This window comes from Astatotilapia calliptera, chromosome 10, assembly GCF_964374335.1.
Source record: "Astatotilapia calliptera chromosome 10, fAstCal68.1, whole genome shotgun sequence".
Lineage (NCBI taxonomy): Eukaryota > Metazoa > Chordata > Actinopteri > Cichliformes > Cichlidae > Astatotilapia > Astatotilapia calliptera.
In genome coordinates this window covers 12968325-12994452 of record NC_137431.1, presented here as the reverse complement: position 1 = coordinate 12994452, position 26128 = coordinate 12968325, and the positions used below count along the sequence as shown (strand labels likewise).

Here is a 26128-nt window from a genome sequence, read left to right as displayed (position 1 = left end):
AACTGAGCTTATGGTTTACACTTTGTACACACTTTAGAAGCTGTTCTCATGTAAGCGCAGTATCTGCAGCTGTGATTCTCAACATCTCTTTTTTGTTGGTAAATGATAACACACCATAGCTTCTTTGGTCGTGAAAAGCTTTCTGTGTCTATGCATTATGCAGAGGGGTGAAACTGTACATTGAGGGAAGAGCAACGAATGAAACATTTGTCTGTTTGTATAAGTGAAATTTTTATATACTGAATAGTGGGGGGGAAAAGAACCTACAACCGCTACAAACAATGTATGCCTACATTTGTTTAGTATATCAGACTTTCTCATCCTTTTATTCCCCAGAAAAAAGTGCATGTGAATTTGGTAATAGTTTTAAACAAACTGCAGATCGAAATTGACCCTGGTTTAGTTAGTGTCTGTTAATGACATCTGATTTGGTTTAGTTTTTCCAGTTCATTTGTAACAGTACCTCAACCATGAGAGTTGCATGTATGGACACAGTGAACCTCTGTGGAGGGGTCATGTACAAAGGATTTTATTACATTTCCTTAATAAAAGCAGGTTTATATTTACGTGTGACTTTTATCTTTTGAATCCTTCAGATTACACTACAAAAAAAAAAGCTTATTTGTTTTAGTGTTGGAAAATGGCAAGTAGGTGCAGCAGTTTATTGAAACATGCACACATATATGTGTCAATACTGTGGAATAGGGTTACGGCCACTGCTAAAAGACAAAATTGGGCATGTCTTTTTTCAGTTTTTTCCCCCCAGTTGCCCCAATTCTCTTCTGCACTTTCCAGATGGTATTGCATCATTTTTGACAAGATCCTCAACACCACTGACTAAAATGCAGCATAAACCACATCAAAGCTTCCGCCACGTGTTACAAATGGCTGTAGTCACTGTTGCACGTTTCTCCTGACCTCTTCTGTATATATTCAGAATTTGAAGCATTCAATACAACTTTATTTAGGCACTGTATACTGTCAAGACAATACAAAAGTAATTCGTCACTCCATCAGATCTGTTGCCACTGATATTTCAGTCCAGTTCTTTTGTTATTACCTCAGATTGTTCTGTTTTCCTTCTGTAAGAATGGCCTCCTGACAGCCACTCTTCCATTAAGAACATTTTTGAGGCTTTAAAAAAACAAAAACAAATTCCTACTTCTTTAGGTCATGACTTTCAGATATTGTTCATCTGCAGATATGTTTTGATTCAGAGATCCTTCACTTGTCCAGCTGGCTAAAAGCTCTTTGAGAATCACATTGTTGGTGCAAATAATTATTTTGTCTTCCAAATTGTGTTCATGGATGGACTAAAAGAAATGCAACAGATGGATGGTGTGCCTAAAGATACTATTTAAAAGCTTAGCTTTGCTAAGCTGTCTGTTAATGTAGACATATCACTGGTTCATCCCTTGAATTGTACCTTTTTATGCTTAAATGATCAATAGGTCAGTGTGAAGTAGCTTAAAAAATTAAAATCTAAAGTCAATTCTTTATACACTTGACTATTTTAAAGTATAATACTGTAAATTAAGATGTTTGTTTTATCCCCCCCCCCAACCCAGCTGAGTGACTGGCCTGCAGATAATCCTCCTTATGCATGTCCTTACATTCATGGCAAAGAAAAGAAGGGAAGATAGACACAATATCAAACTGACACACTAGGAAAACTATTATTTATTGTTTTTGTTGTTGTTTAAAAAAAAGAAAAAGAAAAAAAAAGAGAAAAAGCTTACACTCATTGAGTACAGCAGATAAAATCTCCAAAAGTCATTTTGAAACAGCCGTATTTGGAGTACAGAGTATCAGATTTTGTGTGTGTGATTTTTTTCCTTTACAATTCTACATTTGAATCAACGTCAAACTGACATTTTTATAAATTATGTAAAAACCTGTTTAACACGAGGGGGGAAAAAAACCAAAAACACAAAAGAGCTGTATGGGACATTTAAAAAAAAACAAGAAGTACAGAAATAACATGATGTGAATTTCATGTTACCCTCTTTATTATTGTACACAATATACAAACTGGTTCTTTGTATCATTTTACTCACATCTACCGTCTTACTCGGGTTAAAAGGTGGAGATAAATAAATAAAAGTATCTACGTATCTCAAAAGGATATGAGGTAAGTGAGCATGGAAAGCATGTTAACTCCAATAAAACAAGCAAAAAGCAAAAGCCCGACACTGTACAAAAAAGTAGACATTTTCAAGCATAAGATTATTGAATCTATGACCAGATGCAACCAAGAGATCATTTCATACAGTAACCACATTTCTAATTAGGATAATAACACTGTGATTACGGCAGCATGTTGCGCCCATATCAAATAATAATAATAATAATAATAATAAACAAAAAACAAACAACAAAACAAAAAACGGATACAAATTCACCAAGAAAAAAAAAAGTTTCCGCTGGTTTACCGTTGTTTGAAATGGAAAAATAATGAGGTGATCTTTAAGTTTAGATGAGTAGAACTAACAAGACTTGAGGTGGAATTTTTACAAAACGAAAAAAAACTAAAAAAGCCAATCAGGCCAAAAAAAAAAAAAGAAGAAGAATATGGGTTCACAACAGATGGAGTTGCAGATGTCTCGCAGATAAAAGCACAGCTTCTCCAGTTCCGCTGCAGCACGTGGATCGAAGAGGAAGAGAACAAACCATGAGACACGGAGCAACGGTTAAAGCCACTTACAAAGAAACTGTATGTGTCTTACCTTCACTAATTAGTGCACATTATCTGTGCTTGTCAGAGGATTTATGAGTACGACTGTTAAGGAAACGGTGAAATGCTCAAAGATGAAACAGCTGCTCATAAAAATGTAGTGACGAGAAAAGTCTTTAAAGGTTGTTAAATGAGTGCGTGGCAGTGCTGAGAAAGTCCTCTAAATAATACACCGACAAAAGAAACCCACAACTAACTGCAAGTGTGTGTAAGCCTGCCTGATATGAGGTGTATAAGCAAAGGGACTGGCACACTGGCTCTTTGAAATGTCCATCTAGAAATATGAAGTTGAAGTCACATGATCAGTTTAGACTGGCGCACTGGGCCAGAGGGGAAATAAGCCGACCACTAAATGTTCAAATAAGATGAATCAAACAGTTCAATGCAGAGGTTAAGAGCGCCAGTTAAAAACAAGCCAGCGGGGCTTGGTTGTAAGCGTAAATGTGGCATCTGCTGCAATCCTTATTGGATCTGAGTGTTTGTACGGACACATAATATACTAAAATGAATGTAATTATCCCATAATAGAAAACAAATTCAGTGCCGCGAACAGCTATAAGTATCTTTGAAACGCTACTTAACTTGATAAAAACTGTATTTGGCTAAATCAGTTAACTCCATCTACACTGGTCGGGATTTACAGTCTGAAATAAAGACGGCAATTTACGAAGAGTTCATTAAAATCACCTTCACACTGAAATGTCGCTTTATATTTAAGGATATTGCTTTTTCTCTTCCTTTCCTCCACTGCTGTCCCTCTTCTCTTTCTTTTCAGACTTCTCTTTGTCATGTCTGGACTCCTGCAGCACAAAAAGAAACAGAAAAAAAAAGTACATAATGACAATAAAGTCCTTTAGTCGACGGCTCAGGAGAGTGCGCGACAGCGACTGAGTCTGACCTTCTTGCCGCCAGAGGACGTCCGCTCGGGTTTCACAGAGTCGGCCTTCTCTTTACTGGATGATTTGGATCTTTTGCTCTTCTCTTTCTCGGCCGACAGCGGGGAGTCACAGGAAGGACTTGTGCTCTTGCTGTTTTTGGAGGCATCTAAGAACAAAATGTTGGCTTATATTAATTTTTATTTTATGTTGTCCTTGTTTGGCTGAGAGCTCCTTCAGATTTAAAAAATAAAATAAAGACAAAAAACAAACGCTTACTGGTCCCATTCTCATCCTTTCTGCGTTTGGCTTCTTGGCTCGTCTCACGGTCGTTGACAGTGTGGTCCTGATAGACAAATGACATGATTTAATAATAACTAATATTTCAACTATGTCCTTGTTGCTACTGCCTCTCCCTCTAATATGAAAACTAAATCTGAAAAAAATCCATTTCACATAGTTGATGAGGCGGTTAGACACTGACTCTCTTTCGCTCTTTCCGCTCTTCTTTCTTCTCTTTGGATCGGCCTTGTGTGTTCTCTGAGTCTTTCTTCTCCATCTCCCTCTCTCTGCTCTTGGACCGGGCAACTGAATTGAAGTTCATGTGGTGCTGGAAGAACAATTACATATGAATAGAACAAAACAACTCAAACAGACAGCAGTGCCTTTATGTTAAGTGTTAGTATAACTTTAAACATAATACAGCACTGCAGGGGGGGAATATGCCAACAATGGTGGTAAAACAAGTAGAAAAGTATTTACTATTGTACTTTTCCTAATCACTCTACATTGATGACATACTTCCAAATACTGACTGGTATTCAGTCATGTGACACGTGACTACTAACTGTTCAACAAAGAGTTCACAGTGGCTCAGAGTGGGCTGAGATCTGCATTTAGACTAAGGTGGAGTTGTTTGTCATTATGAGAACAACAACGAAAGAGTCCAAAGGAGAAAAACCATCTGTCAACTCATTTAAAGTCAAGTTAGTTTGTGATTTGTTTGTTGCAGTATGACTGACACTCAGTCTGATAGTTCTATTACATAACCCGAAAGGTATGTTTGACACAACATGCAAGGGATTCGCTTTCAGTGAGAGCTATGAAATATACTTTTCAGAGCAGTTTGAAAAGTCTTACACCGTCTTTCAATACAGGAGTTACAGCACAAATGTTGATAAAGGGCTTATGAATCTAGATACATAGGCATGCGAACACATCTTATAGTCTTAAGTCAAAGGCTGACATTATAAACATAATATAGGCATCACTGGTGGCCTGCGGCCAACAATGACGTGGATGAGGCAAGTTGATTGGCTAGCAGCTGACCAGGTTTCCACTGGTGGATTAACTTGTGAAGCAAACTGGCTGAAATGTACCATCACTATTAAGTAGGTTTTTCTCATTAACATGTCAATAAAAGTCCTTCATAAAAATGTTTGAATAATTTAAATATGAAGAACCCAAAGGTAGCTGCAGTGCCTTTCTAGCAGTGATGCCTGGAGCATGCTGGGGTGAGCCTACAGGGCAGAGCATATCCCACTACATTTAGTTCAGTTATCATTTTTCCACTAATATAGATTTATAATATGAAACAGAAATCCCCTAATAAATTAGTTATAATACATTAGGCTATCAAAGTAATGAAATTACCTTCATTTGAAGTTGGAGGGTAGTCTAATCTACTGGCTCAGAGGCAGAGTAGGAAAAAATGTTATCCTGAACCCATTATAATGAATAACTATTAATTAATAAAACAATCTGCGTTGATTAAGTTTTAAGATTCACAGATTCTTTATATTTATGATTAAAAATATAAACCTGTTACAATCAGCTGGAAATGAAGGGACACTTGAGTTTATATCTACTTTGTCTTGATAAAATATTGCTGTCCAACAAGAAATATGGCCCTATAACAGCACATAGTACTCAGTAACTGATGGTTTTCATTATAAAAGTGTACTGTGTAATGCTACATATATTAGTTATAAATTTTTAAGGACACAGCCAGCTGGGACTTCATGTTATTGTCTGGTATTTAATTTGCCCTTGCTGACATAAAAAGAGGTGAACAAGGTGAAGATACTTCAACAAAACCTGAACATAGCAGCATTACGGTTTGGTATTTATGGCTTTTTCATGTTTTTTGTTTTTTTAAGGTCTGCAATGACTTTACTTATTATTTAGGCAATGAAGCTAATGATTCTAGCAATTGACTAGAACCATCTTAAAAAAAAAAAACACCTTAAAGTTGCTGCTAAAAATCATGAGAATGAATACAAGTCATGTCTAATTCACCTAAATGCAGTCTTTAGCTGATGCAGTCTAGTGTAAGCTACATGCACACTTCTTCCAAGTGGCAGGTGTAGTTTAGCAGGAAAACATTTTCTACATGAAACTGCACATTACAGCTTTGGCAGTTCACACGAGCAACTATTTTTATTTTATTTTTTAAAGTGTGAGAACAAAAGACCGAATCACATGATATCAAACACTTTTTCATGTGAAAAGCTGAAGACGTTTTTGACTTGTGAACAAAAAGCTAGGAATAGAAGAGTTAATTCAAACCTTGGATGTGGACTCCTTGGGTTCGATGCTATTGTCCTGTAGGGATGAATGGAGATGACAGATGAGCTGGGAGGGGGTGGGGGATTGGGAGGAGGTTGTCAGACAGCAGCAGAGAGTTGGAAAAAGGGGTTGGGGAGGTGGGGAGTTGGGGCTGGCCGGACCAACAGCACACTTCTCCCTTGACCTCTGACCTTCAAGGACTAAGGCTTTGACAAGGTTATAACATAGAGGAGAAGTCATCATCTGGAATTGCAATATTTAAAATAGAAAAACCCTGAGCATATATGAAATAACTGCTAGTCTTAATACTACAGACATGTCTGACCTAAAATAGAAGTCCTACACCACAGCTGGTTTTCAATACATCTAAAGTGCAAGTGCTGAAAGTAATGTATGTGTGCGCGTGTGTGTGTGTGTGTGTGTGTGTGCGCGTGTGTTTGTATATAAATATATAAGACAAATCACTCAATTTCTTATGTGCTTGATTGCATCCCTACATAGGTAACTGTTGCTGTCACTTACAGTTCAGGAATGGAAAAGACACATGGAGCCTATTTCTCTGGTGGAAGGGTAAATTAAAGACCTATCACAAGCTTCCAGTGGTTTGGGCAACGCTCCAGACGATTCAGGCTTCGCCCACTCTCTCCCTCACTGCCTCTCTCTTTGCAGGGGTAGGCTTATTTTCTTCTGTATTTTTGGTAGATTGAAAACTGCAACATTCACATTCTCCGTTGATCTCAGATGCTGGTGGCTCTGGTTTTCGACTCATTGCTTGCCAGGAGGTAGTACAACTGAAGATCCCATTGGCTGGTAAGTCGTAGGGATAGCACTGAAGGGGGGGAGAGGGGACTCGGCAGGACTGACTGGACTTGCATCTCGTGACGTGCAGACTCCGTGAAGGACGTTTCAACAAGCGGAGATGGAAGAGGGACTCAGCTGCAGCAGAGGCACTCCTACAGCAGGGAAGATGCTGGACACCATCCATCTTTGTGCTGCATCCGGGGGACGTTGCGGGGTTAGCGAAATATTTCACATCACAAAAAACAGGAACTCTTCACAGCTCAGAAAAAAGGAGGGGGGAAAAACTCTTGGGCATCATTTCAAGTAGTAAAACACTGCTCCGGGTATGGGGGGGAAAAAAATTGCCTATGGAGCGCTCTTTATTTGGCAAGCCTTTTTTTTTTTCTTCAGGTGAGTATTATTCTCAAAAACAAAAAAAAACAAAAAACTCCACATGGAATATAGAAATGCTTAAAAAATTTCTTTCTTCCCAAGGCACACTGATTGCTTTCATTAATATGAAAATAGGTAAATATTTCAATATGAAAATACTCAATATACACAATATTTTCTTGGCTAAGTCCTTGAGGAGATCTCTCCCAATTCTGCAAAATATCATGCGTATGTCCATGGAATGCTTTCCAACTCCCATGGCTATGGTTGGGATTTCCGTGTGCGACAATTCTCCTTTGTTGATCTTCTGGGCTGCTGGAATGTGCAACGGCAGGGAACGCTCCGGCAGATAGAGAAGAAACTGGCACAGCCTTCCTCAAGCCATACTAACCTTAACAGACGAGGAGTGGGACGGGGAAGCGTGACTGTCGAGCTTTCGTCTTTTGTGATCTGTGAGAGACAAGCCGAGCGACACTGGTGTTAATTTGTGCATTAGTGCCATCCATTTAATGTCTTACAAACATGCTACAAAAGGTAAGAAAATGCTGAATCTAAATATTTAATTTTACTTAAGTGAATTCATGTGATTTACAAATGTAAAGCATGTCAGCATCCAAGTGGACAAACTGTCGCAGAAGTAGAAGAATAAATGAGATGAAGTGTACGGACCTCGTAAGAGGCCTGACAGAGAAGTCAAAATGTTACGGCACACTTTCATGAGCAGTCTAACACCACTGGAACGGCTTCTTACCCCTCTCAGATTCAGCCGACTCAGATCTGGGACCTGGTGACTTGAGGGACCCGGCCACAGCACTCCTGTCTCCTTTCTCCTTGCTCTTGGCCTCCTTGACAGCATCACGCTCCCTGGACGGTTCCATGGGCTCCCCGTTCCCGGCTTTGACCTTGTCGTCTTTTCCACTCTTCTCCTCTGGCTTCACTTTCTCCCTGTCTGCCTTCGGGGTCTTCTCCTTACCCTCTCGCACCACCCGCTCCTCTTTCCCTGCCCTCTCATCTCTCTGCTTTTCCCGACGGTTCTCCGCCTTTGCCTCTGGTGTGCTGCCGGGTGTCTTTTCTTTTTTCTCTTTTTTCTCCTTCCCACTCTTCTCTTTGTCGTCCCGTTCTTTAACGGCTTTGGTGCTGCGGAGACATTTTTCCTTTTCAAAACCATTTCATTGAAAATGCTTCACAGAGAAATCTTCTGAATCCAACACTCAATTATATTTTATTTATACATTGCTGTATCACAAAACAAACTGCACACACTTTCAGCAGCCGATGAAACTGGTGGATTTTTTAAAGCTTTGTTTTATTCTCCTACCTGTTGAGAGCACCGTTGCCATTGCTGGTGGTCACTTTGGCTGCTGCACTGTTGGCTTTGTTCACTGGCTTTGTGGTCCCCTGAGATTTATCCTTGGCCCGATCTGCCCAAAAAAATAAATAAATAAATAGTCGGACAGGGTTTATTAAAATTACAGGCTTTCATATTGGAACTGAAGCACTGAGTGTTTATGCTGCATCATTGTGGGAAAATAGTAATATAGACATACACAACAAAGAATTTAGTGTTTGTCAGATTAGAGAGAAAGGTGGTAGGTGTCTCACTTTAAAATCCTTCACTCACCACCATCCTCTGAAGTCCCCTCCTCGGTCTTGCTTGTGTTAGTGGCAGGCTTGCCTGTGCTGCCGGGGCCGTTCTGTTGACTGGCAGGTGTGGCGCTGCGTGCTGGCTGCTCTTTGTGATGAAACTCATTCTCAGGGACCATGTGCACCTTCTGGCTTTTCAAGCGACCTGAATAACTGTAAGACGCATAAAGGGTTTGCAACAGCAGAGACAAAACTTCTAAAAGAACTTCTCAGTGTCACGCAGTGCAAGAATTAAACTTTTAGAAAGGGGTAAATATCAGGTAAAATAAGCCCCATTGTATATGTCTAATCATAGATTGCGCACACACACACACACACACACACACACACACACGTATGTGCTGATCAATATCCAATACCAAACACAATTCTTTCCTATACACAGTGAAAACGTTCACGGAACAACATTCACTGCATATAGGATTTTTACTCAAATGTTTATAGAAATCCAGGTTCTGTCCTGTCTGCATACTTAAAACAATGGACTTGCTTTGTAGCGTTAATGGGTCAGTGGCATTAGGTTCTTCCAATTAAAAGTCACCTTACCACCTATTAAAAGGCTCAATTATCAACACTTAACAACTATCTCCACTCTAGGGCTAAAAATCAAGTGCACCAATCCATATTTTAACATAATCATCTCAGCTACAGATACAAGCTTCCACTCCTACATGTCTGATAAGAGTTCATAACCCCACTTCACACGATAGATGTTAACTATAAGCTCCACATAGAGCTGATCAGCACACAATGTTACCCCATTGCTAAGGCATAGAGGTCTGGTCGCTTATCCTTCTCTTCAAGGCAGATCTTGTGGACACGGCACTCTAGTGCTTGGCCCAGGTTCAGGACCTTCGGGTAGCAGGGCAGGATCTTGGTAAGTACTATTAAAATGTTCCTGATGTGGGTGTAATCTCCTGTTTCCAAGCAGTGAACGGATGCCTGGTTGGGGGAGAAAGAAAGGGTGAGATCATGGTTAAACACACACCATTAAGAGCAATGCTTAAAATCATTTGGACTGAATATAATAGAAGAGTAATGGTGAACAGACAACTCACTTTAGTCAGCATGTAATGCCATTTATGAACCACATGGCGGAAGTTTTCATAATCTAGCTGATCTGCTTTGTTTCCTCCATCAAAGCCTGTGGCTCTGAAGATGGTGAGGAAGCCGGGATAATTGGCACACTCCTACGACCGCACAAAAACAAGAAAGATTCACATCCAGCTCAACACGCAGCAGAAATTTTTCCAGGTACACAGAACATGTAGACATGGACACCTTCTCATAGATGGCACGGTCGCTGTGCCAGCGGGTCACCGTCTCCAACATGCAGCAGAGGAAGCGTCCATAGCGGTGAGACTCATTCTCCGTACAACTGGCCACAGTATAAATGATAGCAGAGAACACCTGCCAAGGGAACAGTGGACAGATTTTACTTAACGACTGAGGCAGCATGATCTATACATTATAATGTGCATGTATATTATTGGAAAATAAGGGGCAGTGCCCACACAAATTATGGTAAGTGTTCAAGCTTTTATGCTAATCATCATTCAGCTGAACCTTCTTAGTATATCACTTCAACCTAACATGATTCACTTGAATGGTTGAAGAACCACTCAATGATAAAGACTTTTTATTTTAATGGATTATTTTTACTCCTTCTCTTCTGCAGAGCGGGATGAATTAGAGCCTAGTTTATTAATCACATTATGAATATTTATTATTTTTCTTTCTAAAGCACTTTGGCTTTAAGAAGCTCTAAAAGTGGAGGTTAAATATTGTTGTCATGCGCAACCTCTTACCCGGTCGTAGCACAGTAGGGTGCAGAAGTTGGGAGTCTTCTGCTGATGGACAAGCTCAACGAATCGGGCACAGTACACCGCGTCGATGGATGAGAAGATGCAGCGAGGGAACAGGCAGAGCTGCAGGAACTTTGTTATGGTCTCATTTTTTGTGGATTCTGTCAGTAAGCATTTAGATTTGTGTTGGAAAAACAATGGACATTATATCTTCTCTCATGAATGATCCCATTACATCAGCTTTATTCCCCATTATTACATTAACTGACAGCCATGCAGCTGCTGGATGTTTGCTTAGTGAGAAATGCTTGTAAATAATGCAGCAGAATTTATATTTATAGCTTTCTCTTTGGGTCAAAAGAAAATTGATGCACTACTTTCTTTTCTTATTTAGAAAGACTGTGCACAAGCTGACTAAGATACATCAATACCACCAAACATTAAATCACTTACTGGCCAATAACCAGTTGTCTTTCTCCAGTTTGAGGCGGTGTAGAACTCTTTGGACATGCTCCAGCTGCTTCTTCTCCTCCTCCTGTAGTTTTTCCTGCAGTGCAGTGCAGCGTTCCTTCTCCTTCTTTTTCTTATTCAAGGGCTACATTGGAAATAAATCAAACAAAAAACAGTTAAATAAATACACCCAATTACTGATCACAATCATTTTACAAGTACTTCACACAGATATTATCTTAGTCCTTAGACTTTAGAAATTACACTGATTAAAATCAAAAACATCATTTCTGTAATAAATCTGCAATCTGCTGTCCAGCAACAACTCTCAAAAAGCTACTCACTATCTCAGGGTTCTCCTCAATTTGCTTGATCTGCGCCTTGAGCTTATTGACCTCACGCTCGTAGGCAGCATGTGGCACGGCCAAGTCGTACATGGTGAGGGACCAGAAGGTGGCGTAGAACTGAGGGCGGAGATCATCCCAGACCCTGGCTGGATGGAGCGATACCACAGCTTCATGCACCGGTGTCATCACCTGTTCGCAGGCCGCCACATACTTGTGCACCTTCTGCTGCTGCCGATTACCTTTTTCTGCCTTCTTCAACTCATCATACTTAGACTGCATGAAGAGAGCATGAAGTTAAAGGACCCTGAATTTTTTCAAGTTAATAAACAATATCCATTTTAAGCAATTCAAGCAAAAAACTAAACTAAACTTGTGAAGAGACAGATATACCATAAAGTCTTAAAACTTCAAACTTAAACAACAAAGTTACTTTTTAAAATATTTCCATTTTATTCATAAGACTCGAGTTCAGTCAGTTTTCAAACCCACTTTTTGAAATCTTTGTTTCAATGAGGGAAATCAAGTCCATAAGGACTGAGACAATTCAAAGGCAGTATGTTGAAAAAAATTAGAGTGATCTACTCACCAGTATCTGATGGGCATACATTGGCCTAGACAAGAAGAATGCAGCGTCATGTGGAGTGTGGAACTGGTTACAAAGGATGTCAATAGAGGGAACCCGCTTGATGTAGTCCTCCGTGCTGAGGTTGGAGGCCAGAAAACCACCAAACTGCACTAGTGTGTCATGACACTGCAGGAAGTAAATTATTAATTATATATAGGAACAAATGAAACATAGTCTCTTAAGTTTTTGTTGTTAGATGTGTTTCAATTTAGTTGTCAAATGCAAGGTCAGTCAACTGTTTAATTTTACTGTGAGAGGGTGAGTACCTGGTCATACAGATGTCCAACAAGTTTAAGATGTTTCTCTCCACCCTCCAAGAAAACCACGCCGTTTCGTTGCTGGGCCATGAGTAAACACAGCGGTAGTGCTAGTTCGTGATCCAGAAGCACCTCCTTCAGACGCTGAGACGACTTTTTAGTGTTTCTGATCTGGCCGAAGTATCCACCCTGCAAAGAGAATCAGACTCATGATCCGTGCACCTGCGCTGAGATTAAAACAACGGGCTCAAGAAATCTTACAGCTCTTTCTAACGAGACTGCATTAGTCTCATACCTCGGCTTTGAGTTGCTCGCCTCCCGTCATGGCTTCTAACTGTTCCGAGGTCATCTCATCGGTGATCTCAATGCCAGCCATTTTCTGCACCACTTCTTTCAAGATCAACAGGTCAAAACTGCAGTAAAAAGAGTGAAGTTCCTCATATGTTTAAATAAGAAACATATAAAGCAAAGTAGACAATGACCGCCAAAAACAACCACATGCTCATCTCCTTAAAGACATTTTATGATATTTTTAAAAGTGGGATTAATTAAATCTTTTCTGATTTCTCGGTAGTGATATTACAAGTTGTACAGCAAGTATGTATCTTTTATTATTTGAAATGATTATTAAAAAATATTTTATCAGGCAAAGTAATATGAAAGAAAAAAAATCCAATGGTCCTTGGACTCGCAAGTTAGTAATTCTATGCCGTCTCTGCTAAACAGTTTGTATCCACTCACCTTTTCCCTGCTTTTAGTTGATTGGTGACATATTGAAGGAGGCCAGCCAGCTCAATCGGGTACTTTCTGAACACAGCTCCACACAGACTTGCCAGGCCTTGGCGTATCAGAAGAACAGGTGTTTGTTAGATATTCATTAAAATATCAAACAATTTCTTTTCTTTTTCATGCAAATGAAACCGTGAAGCCACTCACTCTGAAGCCACGAGGAGATGGTAGTGTCATCGTGCTTCATCTTTTCCTTCTCAGGATTGGCCAGAGCCTCAATTATGCAATCTGAAGACAGAGTTAAAAGGAACAACACAGACGGACAACTCCCTCACAACTCAGAAACGCACACACACTTGTTAACAAACTGAAAAAAGGACAAAAAAAAGAGAAAAAAAAAGTGTAGGATACAGGCCAAGACATCGTAGTTGAGGGATGTGAGGTATTTCAGGGAGTCGACCACGGGGCTGATGAGGTTGTCGTACCATTGTATCTGAGACAGGATCTGCCATAAAACAACGAAGGAGGAGGATGAAAAATGACATTACACATTACACCACACCTTATAGCATTTGTCACATATAAAAAAAACAAAAAAAAAAACTGTGTCTGAACACACTGAAACAGATGAGATGCTCATTTGAGCAGTCTTATATTGTGAGGTGCACTGATTTGTTAAAATCAGTCTCCCAGATGCAGAACAAAATGTCCTACTGATGTGTATGAACAAATTTCATTCAAAACATTTTGCTTTTTTCCATGCAAACATTTCCTGCCATTTAGTTTTTGCCAAGTGACTATAAATTTGATTAATGGATGTAGAATTTGCAAGCAGGACGCTAGACATGAGCAATTCCTCGAAACCATGTAATCGGAAACCAAGCCTGCTGTAGGACACAGAGAGAAATCTTACTGGCAACTGTATGGAATAGAAAAGAAAAAAAAAAAGGTGCCACATGTCTAGAGAAGTATTTCTTTACGGCCATAAAAATGCAGGATTGGTTGCTCTTTGTAGTTTGTGGACACACACAGTAAAATAAAATAATTGCAATAAAAGGGACTTACATAATCAAAGAGGATGGTGGGATTACTATGGCTCAGTTTTCCAATCTGCCTTCCAGATTGTTTCACGTTCTCTTTGGTCAACCGCCTGAAGAGTGGAGCAAAAAAGGAAAAGAAAGGGAGGACAGGGGAGAGAAAAGACTTAATAACACAAGATGACACAAAGAGCACTGTGAGCAAAAACTGTCACTTCTATAAGTTTCAAAGCAGTTGGAAAATGTTCTTACGGTTGTCATCTTAAAATAAGAGAACTGTTACTATTTTTTTCCCCAGTAGCAGGACAGTGTTAGGATAATTACTTGCCCAGCATCAAAAGTAAGTCCCCCTTTTGCTACAACATCCTCATGTTTAACTGTGCTTAAAACAAAGCTTCACTTGAAGTGGTTAACTAAAAACCAAACAAATCTCTGCATATTTCTATTAAATGTCCAACTTGAATAATAATACTATTACTACTAATAATAACAACATTTTTTTACACACACACACACACACACACACACACACACACACACACACACACACACACACACACACACACACACACACACACACAGTAAACTTTCATTTGCTCCTGCTCGTTTAGTGTCATGCAACGATAACAGTGATTAATATTCAACTATTATCCAAAATTTGTTCCTGAGTTTAGTAATGTACCACACATCATTGAAAGGTAATATGAAATTGACAGATTTCAGACAAAAGATTGATCAACACTTGAAGATTCAACAATATTAGATGTTGAAAAGATGATCCAAAGGCACAGAAAAACATTTTACTTACTTCATGATGTATTTGGCCCTATCCACGGTCTGAGCTTTGACTTTAACCAATAATGGATGGCTGGAATATGTCTCATTCTTCCATTGCCCATATAACCGATACCTTAGAGAACACATAATGAGAAAGCAAAGGTAAAAACTTAAAAACACCTGTAAGAATGGCAGTGTATGACATATTAAGAATCTACAATTTCACATCTATAAGAACTCAGACTAGAGCAGGGCGATATGACCAAAAATATTTATCACAATATACATTTGAAAATCTGCGATAACGATATAACTGACGATATAATTGACACTAGACAAAATACTTTACAACTCCACAACTTTATTAGTGCAAAAAACCCATCAATGTATTTTCACTGAAACAAGCAGCTGTTTTTTTAATCTGCATTAAAGTTATATAAAAATTAACAGTGCGAATGCAAATTCCTTGCTGACAGTTTAACCAAAAGGCATTTCCAGTGGAAATTGGCCGACATATCCTCAGCATAACCATGTATAATATCCACAAAAGAGGTTATACACACATAATACAGTAATATTATGTTGAAGCACAGTACGTATCACTCCGCGAGGCGCCTGCCTACGATAGCCGTAATGCTCCGACAATCCATCAAGCGCTGCGGCTTTGTAGCTTAGCAAAGTCGTACTAAAACATTTGACAGATTTTCGAGCGCCGTGTACATAAAATCGTTTCGAGGTCAGTAAACACAACCAGAATTCATACATAAGGCACACGGGATTATAAGGGGCACTGTCGATTTTCAGAAAAATCAAAGGATTGATTTTAAGTGTGCCGTATTTTCCAAACAACACGGTAATAACGACGGCCCGCTAGCATGCGCTACCAAAAATAGTGCTTTGTTGTGTATCTGACGGACGAAAGCCAAACCAGTTCCACACCACTGAAGCTGCAGCATTTTTACAAATCAATTCAGGTTCATCCATTTCATTCAATAATCCGCTTTCGCCCTTCTCATTCTGCGTCGCCGCCATGCTTTTTCCGCCATGTGCGTATGAAAACAAAGGCACTGCGCATGCACGTTTTACCCATATTCTATCGCAATATTTTCTTATCGTTGCCCAACATTATATCGGTATTACCGTTAAAGGTATGATATGGCCCAGCCCTAACTCAGACCACGCTTTCAAGGGAGTTAAGTTCATTAAACTTGCAGTTCAAAGCAGTTTAGGAATTTTCTTATGCAACTTATTTGCTCTTGTCAAGACAGCAACGTGAATGTCTAATTTGTATCACATGCTTCACAAAATTAAACCAATAATTAACCGTGTCATTTTTGAAATAATAACACTAATAAAAATGTTTTAAATGCATCTGCACATTAGTACTATGACAACCCCACTGGCAAATGAGCTACAGTACCTGCCCATTTGTAGTATACAAGAAATAATTTCTTTTGACATTGTCAAGACAGATCAGTATGCAGAAACTTTCCCTGTATTTCAAAGTGCAACTATCATACGTAATCTACAAGTTTGTATTATCATCTGACAAAGTGACATGTACAACCAGAAGTAAAACAAATCCTCTGGGAATATGGAGCATCAGTGCCTATCAGCGCTGTGTGAAAATGTCCCATCAAAGGCTCTAAAAATAAAATTCTTGCACTGCTTAGAGGAATAGAAAAGTATATTGCACATAGAGCCACGGATCTCACTTTGCATAACCAAGCATTGTTTTAAGAACTGAGTGTGACTGTGTGTGGTAGTTGTTCTTTGGCAGCTGGTATACACCATCCTTGAGCGACGCCTGAGGGTTTACGAACCAACAATTACACAGCACCACATGCGGTGAGTGATACTATGGTGCAGCAAATGAGTGTGAGTCTGTGCGTGTCCTTACCTATGCTGGTAGGGAAAGAGTTTGAAGAGACCCCACAGCTCCTCAGACATGCAAGCATTGCACTCCATCAGAGAGAGTGACGGGAGTAGCACCTGGTCTGCAATACTCAGGAAACAGCTCAACAGTGTGTCCTACAATGAAGATACCATTAACATGAATAAGCTTCTCAAAGTTACATAAACTAAAAATTAACCCATTAAATATAGATAAATAAATAAATCAGTGTTTCTATAAGTAACAACCATGTGACTTTATGCTCACCATTTTGTCTTTCACCTCAGGTCTGTTATCACTTTGGTACTGAGACAAAACAAAACAAAACAAGAAAAACACAGAATAGCAGTCACAATTAGATGAAGGCTGCATTGCAGATGTGGAAAACAAATAGAGGGTGGTTTGTGGTGTACCTCTTTCATGAATGCCTTGCCAAGACGCACAATCTTGGCAAAGAGGATAGGGTCATGGGAGAGGTGAGGGCCCAGGTAGCAGAGCATGCTGAATGTGTCCTTCCTTAGGTCCTCAAAGCTCTCTGCAGGCTGAGGGGCCCGCTTGCTCCTTAGTGGGTGCATTACACATCCTCTTGCCCCTTTAGGAACACCAGCCCTAAAAAAATACAGAGGAGCATATCAAAGTTTGTGTTTAATTTCATATTTTTTCCCAAATCAGTTCTCCATGTCCCATGTCCCAGTGGGCTTGTACACATAAAACTGAGAAAAATTCAAACCAGCTGTAAAATAAGATGTACTTGTGCATTCTTTTGGCTCTGACTACACATGGTGTGCAGTAAATGAAACATGAAATCAGCACCTTCTGTAAAGAGGCTCCACAGTCAGGTGCACAAGCTGGCAGAGTGCCAGTGCGATGGCCTTGTGAGAAGTGGCATAGAAGGAAGGCATCTGGTCCATAATACTCTGGGCATGGTGCCAGTCTCCGATCCTGAGCAGCGCTTCCAACAGACCAAGCTTCTGGTTATCAGGTGGCTGTAAGCACAAAAAAATAAGAGCAACTAAGTGTCTGTCTATTGTTAAATATGCCAACGTCCAGTAACATTCACTAATGTAATTAAAGCAGACGCAAGAACTAAGCACAGCTGCTGTCACAAAACAAACTGACAAAGAGGCTGCACTAAGATGTTAGTGCCTTCAGTTGCACACCATACTTCTTGCCTCTTTATTTGCTGGCATCAATTGTTCTCTAGCCTACACCGTCACATAGGGCTGCTCGATTATGGCAAAAATGATAATCACGATTATTTTCACTGAAATTGAGATCTTGATTATTTGACGATATTTATTTAACAATAACAATGTATTGAATAATGACTTTAAAGATTGTCAAAAAATAATATAAAATAGTGTGCAAATACTGATAACAGTGCAAATGTTTGCAATATAAAAAATAAATGAAAAATGTAAACATCTATGTTAAGTGAACTTTGCAGTGTTGCTCTGTGGTGCAGCTACGACACTGTAGCAAAGTTTACACACTATGTCTACGACTCCGCGAACCCATAATGTTTCCACACCACTGAAGTATTTTTTACCTCTCTTTTCAACCAACAGCAGTCACTCTCCTCTCCAAATAACTTCTGCTTAGCTTTCCGAGCTTCCCTCGGGTCCTCTTAATTGTTGTGACACGTGTTCAAAATGCAGAGAGGTGCGCTCGATTTGCCACACAGAGCAGCGTGAGAGTAAAGCACGAGGGAGGGGCTAATAATCGGCTCAGTCATTTTTAATGATTGTTGAAAGCCCAGATCGTAATCGAGATTAAAATTCGATTAATTGAGCAGCCCTACCGTCACACACTGAATCAATGCTTTTGTTTGGAGAAAGTCAGAATTTTATATTTTAGAAATCAAAAAATAAGAACATTCGTTTGATATTTTGACATCTCTTTTATTTTATCCATAGCTATCAAACCTTGTTAGTACAGTAAAGTTCCAGATTTTTTTCTACTAAGGAACCCTTTAATGATTAAAAAAAGCAATTTATACAATAAAATTAGATTTTTTATGTTATTCTCTTAGCAAAGTTACTCTATTTCAATCCAGTGAACTACAACGAAGCTTAAAACTGAGTATGATAAAACGCTTTAACTGAAAAAAAGAACAACTCAACTTAAAACTAAAATAATAATAATGTGAACTTTAAGAACTACTAAAATAAAAACATTTTTGCAATGTTCTGAACTTCAGTGTTCTGTAAGACACTGTCTGCATCATAATAACAAAAACACTCAAAATAATAAAAACCAAACTTAAAAAGGAACAGTTTAAACAATAAAAAAAACGAAACTAAAATCTCAAAACTCACTCTGGAAAGTAAATGAAGTAAAACCAAGTAAAATACACAACTACAGTAATTCTGCTCCAAGTAGACAGTTCTGCTACAGTTCCTTTTTGTATTGCATCACTTCCATCCATCCTGAACAGACCTGCATGCAACCGTAATAAGAAAAAAAAAACCTTCATCACCTTGTCATTTTTCTCCTCTTCCTTCTCTTTGTCCTTTTCTTTGTCCTCACTTTTCTCAGAGGGCAACACAACCATGACCAGCTTGCGAGCTATCTGCTTTGCCTCTGAGATGTCTCGTTTGTGCTCCTCTATGATGGCGGCATCTAGTGGCATAAGCTGGGAAAGCACGAAAACAAAACAAAAATTCAGTCTAGAGGCGATGCTTTGTCCACAAGAGTCACAATTAACATATTTGAACTAACAGTAAATTTAGGCATATATGATCCATAAGCCTAGATTTAGTTGATGTTATAACTAATGTAGTAATTAGCTGGATTTGCAGGTCTCTTCCTTACATGTACGTAAAGATCTTCCAGCTCTATCAGGTTATAGTGAAGGAGAGCAGCAGCAATATGGTAAAGTGACTTTGGGGTTTCCTCATTGGGCTCCTGAAAAAGAACATAAATCAACAAAGAAAACAGAAGTGATAAATATGATTCAGAGATTACAATTATAGGAGACATTTTAAAACACAGGTAATAACTTTGAGGTCATTTACTATACTGCTAGACACAGTCTGGCTTCTTTTATTTTTATGATGTTCTTACCTGGTAGAATTTGAACTTAAAGCCCAGGATGTGGCAAAGGGTGAGAGGCTCACACATGTAAGACTTGATGAGGGACAGGAAGAACTCATCTTGGTCAGATCGACTCTCATACACCTCCAGAATTATGTCCAATACTCGGTTGGGGTCTAGGTTGAAACATCCTGCAGGCAAAATAATCAGGAAAACTAAGCAGCCAAAAAGGAGAACTTAAAACAGCTAGTCCACAAATTCTGCTGCTATAATGCAAGGTTAACACAGAACAGGAGAGCCACCGGACCTCCTTGCGGTAGGGGACAAGGATACAGGTTTTTATTTTTAGGTCACCCCTCTGTATCTGAACTGCCTTGTAATACTATTCCTTTGATCTCAGACTGATGAAATCCAATATTGTTAATTTATCATACACTAAAGTAACCACACATTCAATTTAAAATCATCACTATCCTGATGCATAATATGTGGTAGAGACACTGAAGAACATTAATAAAAAGTACTGAGTTTATAAAGTCTGGTTAACAAAACTGATGCTGAAAACAAAGAGCCACGACACTGAATAATGGCAAGAAAGTGTGATGCTACAACTACACATGTTTCTTTTCCAACTATTTATTTATAAGTGACTTATGTATGTATGTATGTATATATATGTATATATTGTACTATTCTTAGTTAGCATATTGTCTGTCTTGTCTTAATGTTGGTCTAAAATGGAGCACTGTAACAAAAAATAATTTCCCCCAGGGATCAATAAAGTATTCTGATTCTGATTCTGATTTTTCAAAGCATTTTACAGTGAAGCAGACCTTAGATCATTTGGATTTAAAATGTAATTACTTTATCATTTAATCCTATTAGACAACAGGAAAACATAATCTCTCCAGCCATGGCTATCAGTGACAGAGAGAGAGATAAAAACACCCTTAAGAAGTGTGTAAACGATAACAGAAGCACCATGTGTGAAGCAGTGACAATGAAAAAGCAGTTTGTTACCTATGAGGGATTTGATGCTCTCCAGAACAATATGGCTGGTAATATTCCCCGACAGGTCTTGGCCTAGCTCAGTGATTAGTTTGGCGTAGCCCTCGTTCTCCTCTCTTAGCAGGTTAAACTTTTGCTGTTTGTAACTGAAAAGAAAAAAAAGAAATGTTACACAAATCTTGAAAGGACTTATGAAGCACCTTATCTATGCCTACATCTTTATCACATTTCTATACTTACAATAGTTTAGTCTTGATTTTAACAATTTTCTGATTGAACTGATGGGCTTGTTTTATAAGTCCAAGAGACTCGAGAGTTTCTGGATCCAGCCTCTCTTTCAGAATGGCTTCAGGGACACAAAACTGGGGGGGGAAACAAATTTTTAAAAAAGAGGCAAGTAATTAGTTCATTTTCGTACGTTATTAGAGACGCGACAGTCAGTAAGGCCTCTATAAATTTAAATAGAAAGTGGCATACAATTTGTTCTATCAGCTGATAAGAAAGTAATACTTACCAAACATGCTCCGACCAGCTGTGTGTAATGGTCACGTTTGTTTTTTTCTTCCAGTGCACTAGTCTCTAAATCTGTGAAAGTAAACAAACATTAAAAACAAACAATAAAAACATATCAAATCAGATAATGTCGTCATAGTACTAAAACAAACAATCAAACAAATAAACAAACTCAAAACCAGAAAAGTTACCTAGTATACTGAACACATCTGCTAAAACTGATGGCATGTCTTCTCGGAGTTCCTGAAAACAAACCAAAACAAAAGATAAGTAAAAATGTTTAAGGCTTGGCAAAATCTATTGTTACGAGGTACAAAGAAGCTCTAACAACACAACTCCTGTGAGTGGGTAGATTTTGTTTCTTTAGTATCTGTAATTTACCATCATATCTTTAAACAGACGTATAATTACACAGAAATACTGAACACATTATGTGCCAAAATAAAACGATAGTGTTTATACACCTGACATACAGAACTTTATACATAAAAACAAAATTTGAGATGTATTGCTATTGGGCTAATAATGTTAAACCATGAGGTGGTAATAAGAACCCCCCCCCCCCCAAAAAAAAGAAAAACACACAAAACAAAAAAAAGCCCAACAACAACAACCTTGAGGTAAAAACAACAAGCTAAAAACACATGTACCATCATGTCCCCAAGGACGCTGGTGACAAGATCCAACTTGAGGTTCCCCTGTACAACTTGCCAGCAGAGCTCATATAAGGCAGTCTGTATGTCTGTAGGGGTAACAGATAAAAGCACAAGCCAAGTTTTACGTAATACTAAAATAAAAAAAGTAACTGAGAAATAATTCATAACATAAACTAAAACATCAAAGATTAGTGTAAGTGATTCAATGCAGTTGAATAAACAAGGAAAGTATTTCCTTTACTGTCACAACGTGATAGTAAAATTTGTCCTTTTGGACATAAAATCACTTGATTACAGTGTTATCTGAGATTTTGTGACATGTGTCAGCACACACACCAAACAGAAATCTCCACATGGGCTGCTTAGTTCCCTTCTACCTTCCAGCCATTGTTACACGTGGATAGTACCGTGTTTCATTGATTTAATTTTTTTAAATCTACTTATTATTTAAATTTAAATAATTTTAAACCTTTTGCATTCATTTTGGAAACTATGAGAATTCCCAAGGTGGACGTGTGTACATGAGGAGCAAGCTAAAATACAGTGACAGATGCATACAAGAAGAGTATTAAAGGAACAAGGGTCACACTCAACTCACCTTTAATTTCACTTCCATGATCTGCTTTCTCTGTAAGGTCTTTGCAGAGTTGTACACTATGAAGTAATGAGAGAATTCTTTTTTAGATTAAACTAGGATACATAAACATGATGATGAAAACCCTTATAAAGCTCAATGAACGAACCAGGATGCATGAAAACTTATTTAAATCCGTTTGTTCAGTGCCAACAATTTCTACATAACATTATTCTTGTAATATCCCGTTCACTTCCTCCAAGTTATATTTCTAAACCACATAACACTATACCTTTATTTACACCTTAATCCAGTCTTAACATTACACCACAAAAAGCTTTAGGTTTATCCTAATTATCAATGTAGTAGCTCAAGAAATATTATATTACCTACATTGTCACTACACGAGTATTTATGCTGAAACTGCTGTGTTTGTATATAACAATAGCACTGGCTCTTATGTTTGCTGGATTGATTACTGACTGAATCTCTGGGCGGGACAACCCTTACCTTCTCTGTTGCCAAACGCTCGCACAGATTTATAGTTAGTATTTACTGAGTGCCATGTTTCTCCCTCTTAAATTGACTGTGATAACTTAGCTGGTGGATTGAAAGACTTAACGGTTCACCCAGTTGACAGCTTGACTGGTCTTAAAATATCAGAAGTAGTGATGACAAAGGCAGACTAATAGAGCACGTTCTGCCAGGCACATCCCATTTATTAAAAGGTACAATTACACACACTGGAGCACACTAGCTCCTTTCCTATGTAAGAAACGCAGCACAGTCCATCAGCTTAACTGTTAGTGATAACAGCTTGTCAGGTGCTAAACACACTGTGAACAAGAAATGCAAACGCTACAAAAAGTCAGAGTTACAGCAAACGGACACCTTGGATTGCCAGAGCCTGTAAGGTCAAATGTGCAAAGCTGCTATTTGTATAATGAGGCTGACACAACATTTTCACCACTTTAAGCTAAACCCTGGTCTCTGGGACTGGTTAATTGCAACTCACCTGGCATAACTAAATAATATTTTTTTTAAAAAAGTAGATCCAGATGTCCACAATGTTTTATATCAATGAATTATATGGCTTAAAAATATTGGTTACGTAATAACAATGTGATACTTATCAACATGAAAACCACATTTTCATTTGCTGCCTGTCATTACAGAGGATGGCATCTCACTGTGCTGCCAAATCACACTTTCACTGCAATGTACTCAGCTTTGCTATAACGGGTAATTTGCCTTGATGGAAATACTTTAATAGTTACCCCGTAGTTGCAACTGTTTGGCACAATTTCCAGTTAAAGTACTATCAGTTATTGACACAAGATAGTGGAACGAGAGTTTGAGTTGGTGCATCCCACTGCAGGCCTTTCTTAAATATGCAAGGCCTACAGCACATAATCGTAGCTAGTACTGTGGATGAGCCTATTGTGTCTCAGCTCACAGGCGATGGCAGTACTCAACATTAATGCGTGAAATTATTATTCACGCAACGTTTTTCTTGTATTTTTTGTTCTGAAGAAACTAATTTTAAGATAACAGTCGCCGTACATCAAGGTGTTGGGAGAGGCTTTTACAGTACTGCTTAAATTATTAAGTTTAACATGTAATGTTAGTGATAAAGTTTACTCTGATAATCGAGATGTCTTTATACAGTACCAAGCGCACAGATGTGCATCGATGAATAACCTTGGCTATGTCCACAGTCTCTATGCAAACCTTACAGCGACTATCCTACACCAATATCTAGGTGAAATTAACGCCAGCTAAGAAAAGTATGACGTTAGCTGTAGCTAGGTTAACATTATGATTAAAATATTCATCTCCTAAAATATATATCGTCAAATGATACGTTTTGTTAAACTGAATCAAAAAGCGTCATCTTTATTCTTCCAGGCTTACCCGACTAAACATTAAAGCATACGAAAAGGAATTCAACAAAACAATTACTGTAGCTAACGTTACGGCTAATCTGCTAAAGCGTTTTGTCAATGTCCGTTGTTTTCCCTCCACACGATTATTTAGTGTTAAGGTTTATAACAGGCTGCCCAAGGGGTTTTCTCGCCAGCTAATACTCGGTTGTCTGCTCGAAGTTGATAACTGCTAATTCCTTGAACTTTGGAAGTACATTTATTCCACTTTACTAGATAGTGCGATATCGAAGCAACAGAAGAGTATGCTATGTGTATGCTAGCTCGCTTAGCGTTAACAGCCATAGTGTTTACACATTGACGGCGAATCAAATGGGAGCGTAAAGCTAGCCTTACTGCTAGCAGACAGCATTAGCTTCCACGGTGACGTTCAAAGCCATTGACGTCTTCTTTTCACAAGTCTAACAAATTAACTGTATTCAGTACTCAGGAACTAAATTACATGTATTGTTTTTTTTAAGTAAGTGACACTTGTAAGCCACTTTAAATTTTAGCTGCTTGGCTCAAGCTAACACACCTAAAGACCGGCCTTATATTTGAATGCTAGCTACGTCATTCTCGATAGTTTTTATTCGTAAACAACGGGTAAAAAGATGCAAAATTCAACACTGCCTTGAAATTCAGATGCACTCACAACTCATGTTTTCCTGTTTTTTCCCAGTTTTTGATCCATTCACTAGGAAGGGTAAGTGTCGCCATCTTCCATGCACACAGCCCGGATGTCTAGTTTATCATCATGGCACACACAGGGTCAAATGTGGTGGTTAGCCGCCGCTGCTAGATCACTGGTGCATTGTGGGACATCGACAGCTGTGCGTCCGAGGTTTTCGCACGGAGTGGTGGTGATGGTCGTGTAGTCTTGGAATAAGTTTGATTCTCCACGTTGTACTATTTAACTTGTTTAGTTAAATAAAATCCCGTGACACTTGAACAACCCAATTTAAATCTACCAGTAACATTTTCTCTAAGAACTACCTAAACAACAAATTGCAGGACAGCTGCGATTTCCATAATCCTCCGGTGCACTCATGTTTCATCAGTAAAAGCCAGTTATAGTTACAGTACAGGTGTTCTAATACCATATCAAATCATATTTATTGCTGTGTTATTAAGTCGTCACACAGTTGTAGAGGGTTTATTCTGTTCATGTTACATCTCCATACATAAATACAAACCGTAAAGGATGCAATGGGCACTTTGTAAATAGAATATAAACACAAATTTAATATACGCAAATATTTAAATATGTATAAACGTACAGATGTTTGCACATTTTCAGCAGTTTGATGCAAAACAGAAAAGCTCCAAAATGACATGAGTCATGTAAATTTACAGACAAGTCTAAGATGTGTTTTTCTCATTTGCCTAACATGAAAAGTTATTATGTATGTGGTAATGTTTAACCCTCTTGTTATGTTGGTTTCCAGGAACACCAATTATGTTCCTGGGTCAGAAACACTGGCATTGATTATTTTACAATTTT

General features: G+C 38.6%; 1 protein-coding gene and 1 long non-coding RNA gene across 3 annotated transcripts; both read right to left on the bottom strand.

Annotated features, from left to right (window-relative positions):
* Nucleotides 1–1662: 1662 nt before the first annotated feature.
* Nucleotides 1663–25427, bottom strand: thoc2 (THO complex 2). Of its 2 annotated transcripts, none has more exons than XM_026182963.2 (39): nucleotides 25280–25427; nucleotides 22727–22782; nucleotides 22123–22214; nucleotides 21664–21715; nucleotides 21474–21544; nucleotides 21200–21321; nucleotides 20972–21105; nucleotides 19982–20142; nucleotides 19730–19822; nucleotides 19386–19550; nucleotides 17729–17901; nucleotides 17329–17524; nucleotides 17183–17221; nucleotides 16922–17052; nucleotides 15053–15154; nucleotides 14273–14357; nucleotides 13619–13712; nucleotides 13415–13495; nucleotides 13220–13316; nucleotides 12774–12891; nucleotides 12488–12667; nucleotides 12183–12347; nucleotides 11594–11869; nucleotides 11253–11394; nucleotides 10803–10960; nucleotides 10276–10404; nucleotides 10053–10184; nucleotides 9752–9936; nucleotides 8972–9147; nucleotides 8669–8771; nucleotides 8102–8487; nucleotides 7742–7800; nucleotides 6178–6213; nucleotides 4094–4219; nucleotides 3889–3955; nucleotides 3633–3778; nucleotides 3458–3534; nucleotides 2727–2773; nucleotides 1663–2635 (listed from the first exon to the last, which is right to left on the bottom strand). In XM_026182963.2, exons 1-38 carry the CDS (start codon nucleotides 25342–25344, stop codon nucleotides 2746–2748), a joined length of 4698 nt encoding a protein of 1565 aa, XP_026038748.1. In that variant the 5' UTR covers nucleotides 25345–25427; the 3' UTR covers nucleotides 1663–2635; nucleotides 2727–2745. The 2 variants fall into 2 exon arrangements, with proteins under 2 accessions (XP_026038748.1, XP_026038749.1); XM_026182964.2 differs by having other exon boundaries at nucleotides 19395–19550.
* Nucleotides 6243–6840, bottom strand: LOC145431536 (uncharacterized). The gene is made up of 2 exons (XR_013911882.1): nucleotides 6700–6840; nucleotides 6243–6383 (listed from the first exon to the last, which is right to left on the bottom strand). It is a non-coding gene; the product is annotated as an uncharacterized LOC145431536 (long non-coding RNA).
* Nucleotides 25428–26128: the final 701 nt, after the last annotated feature.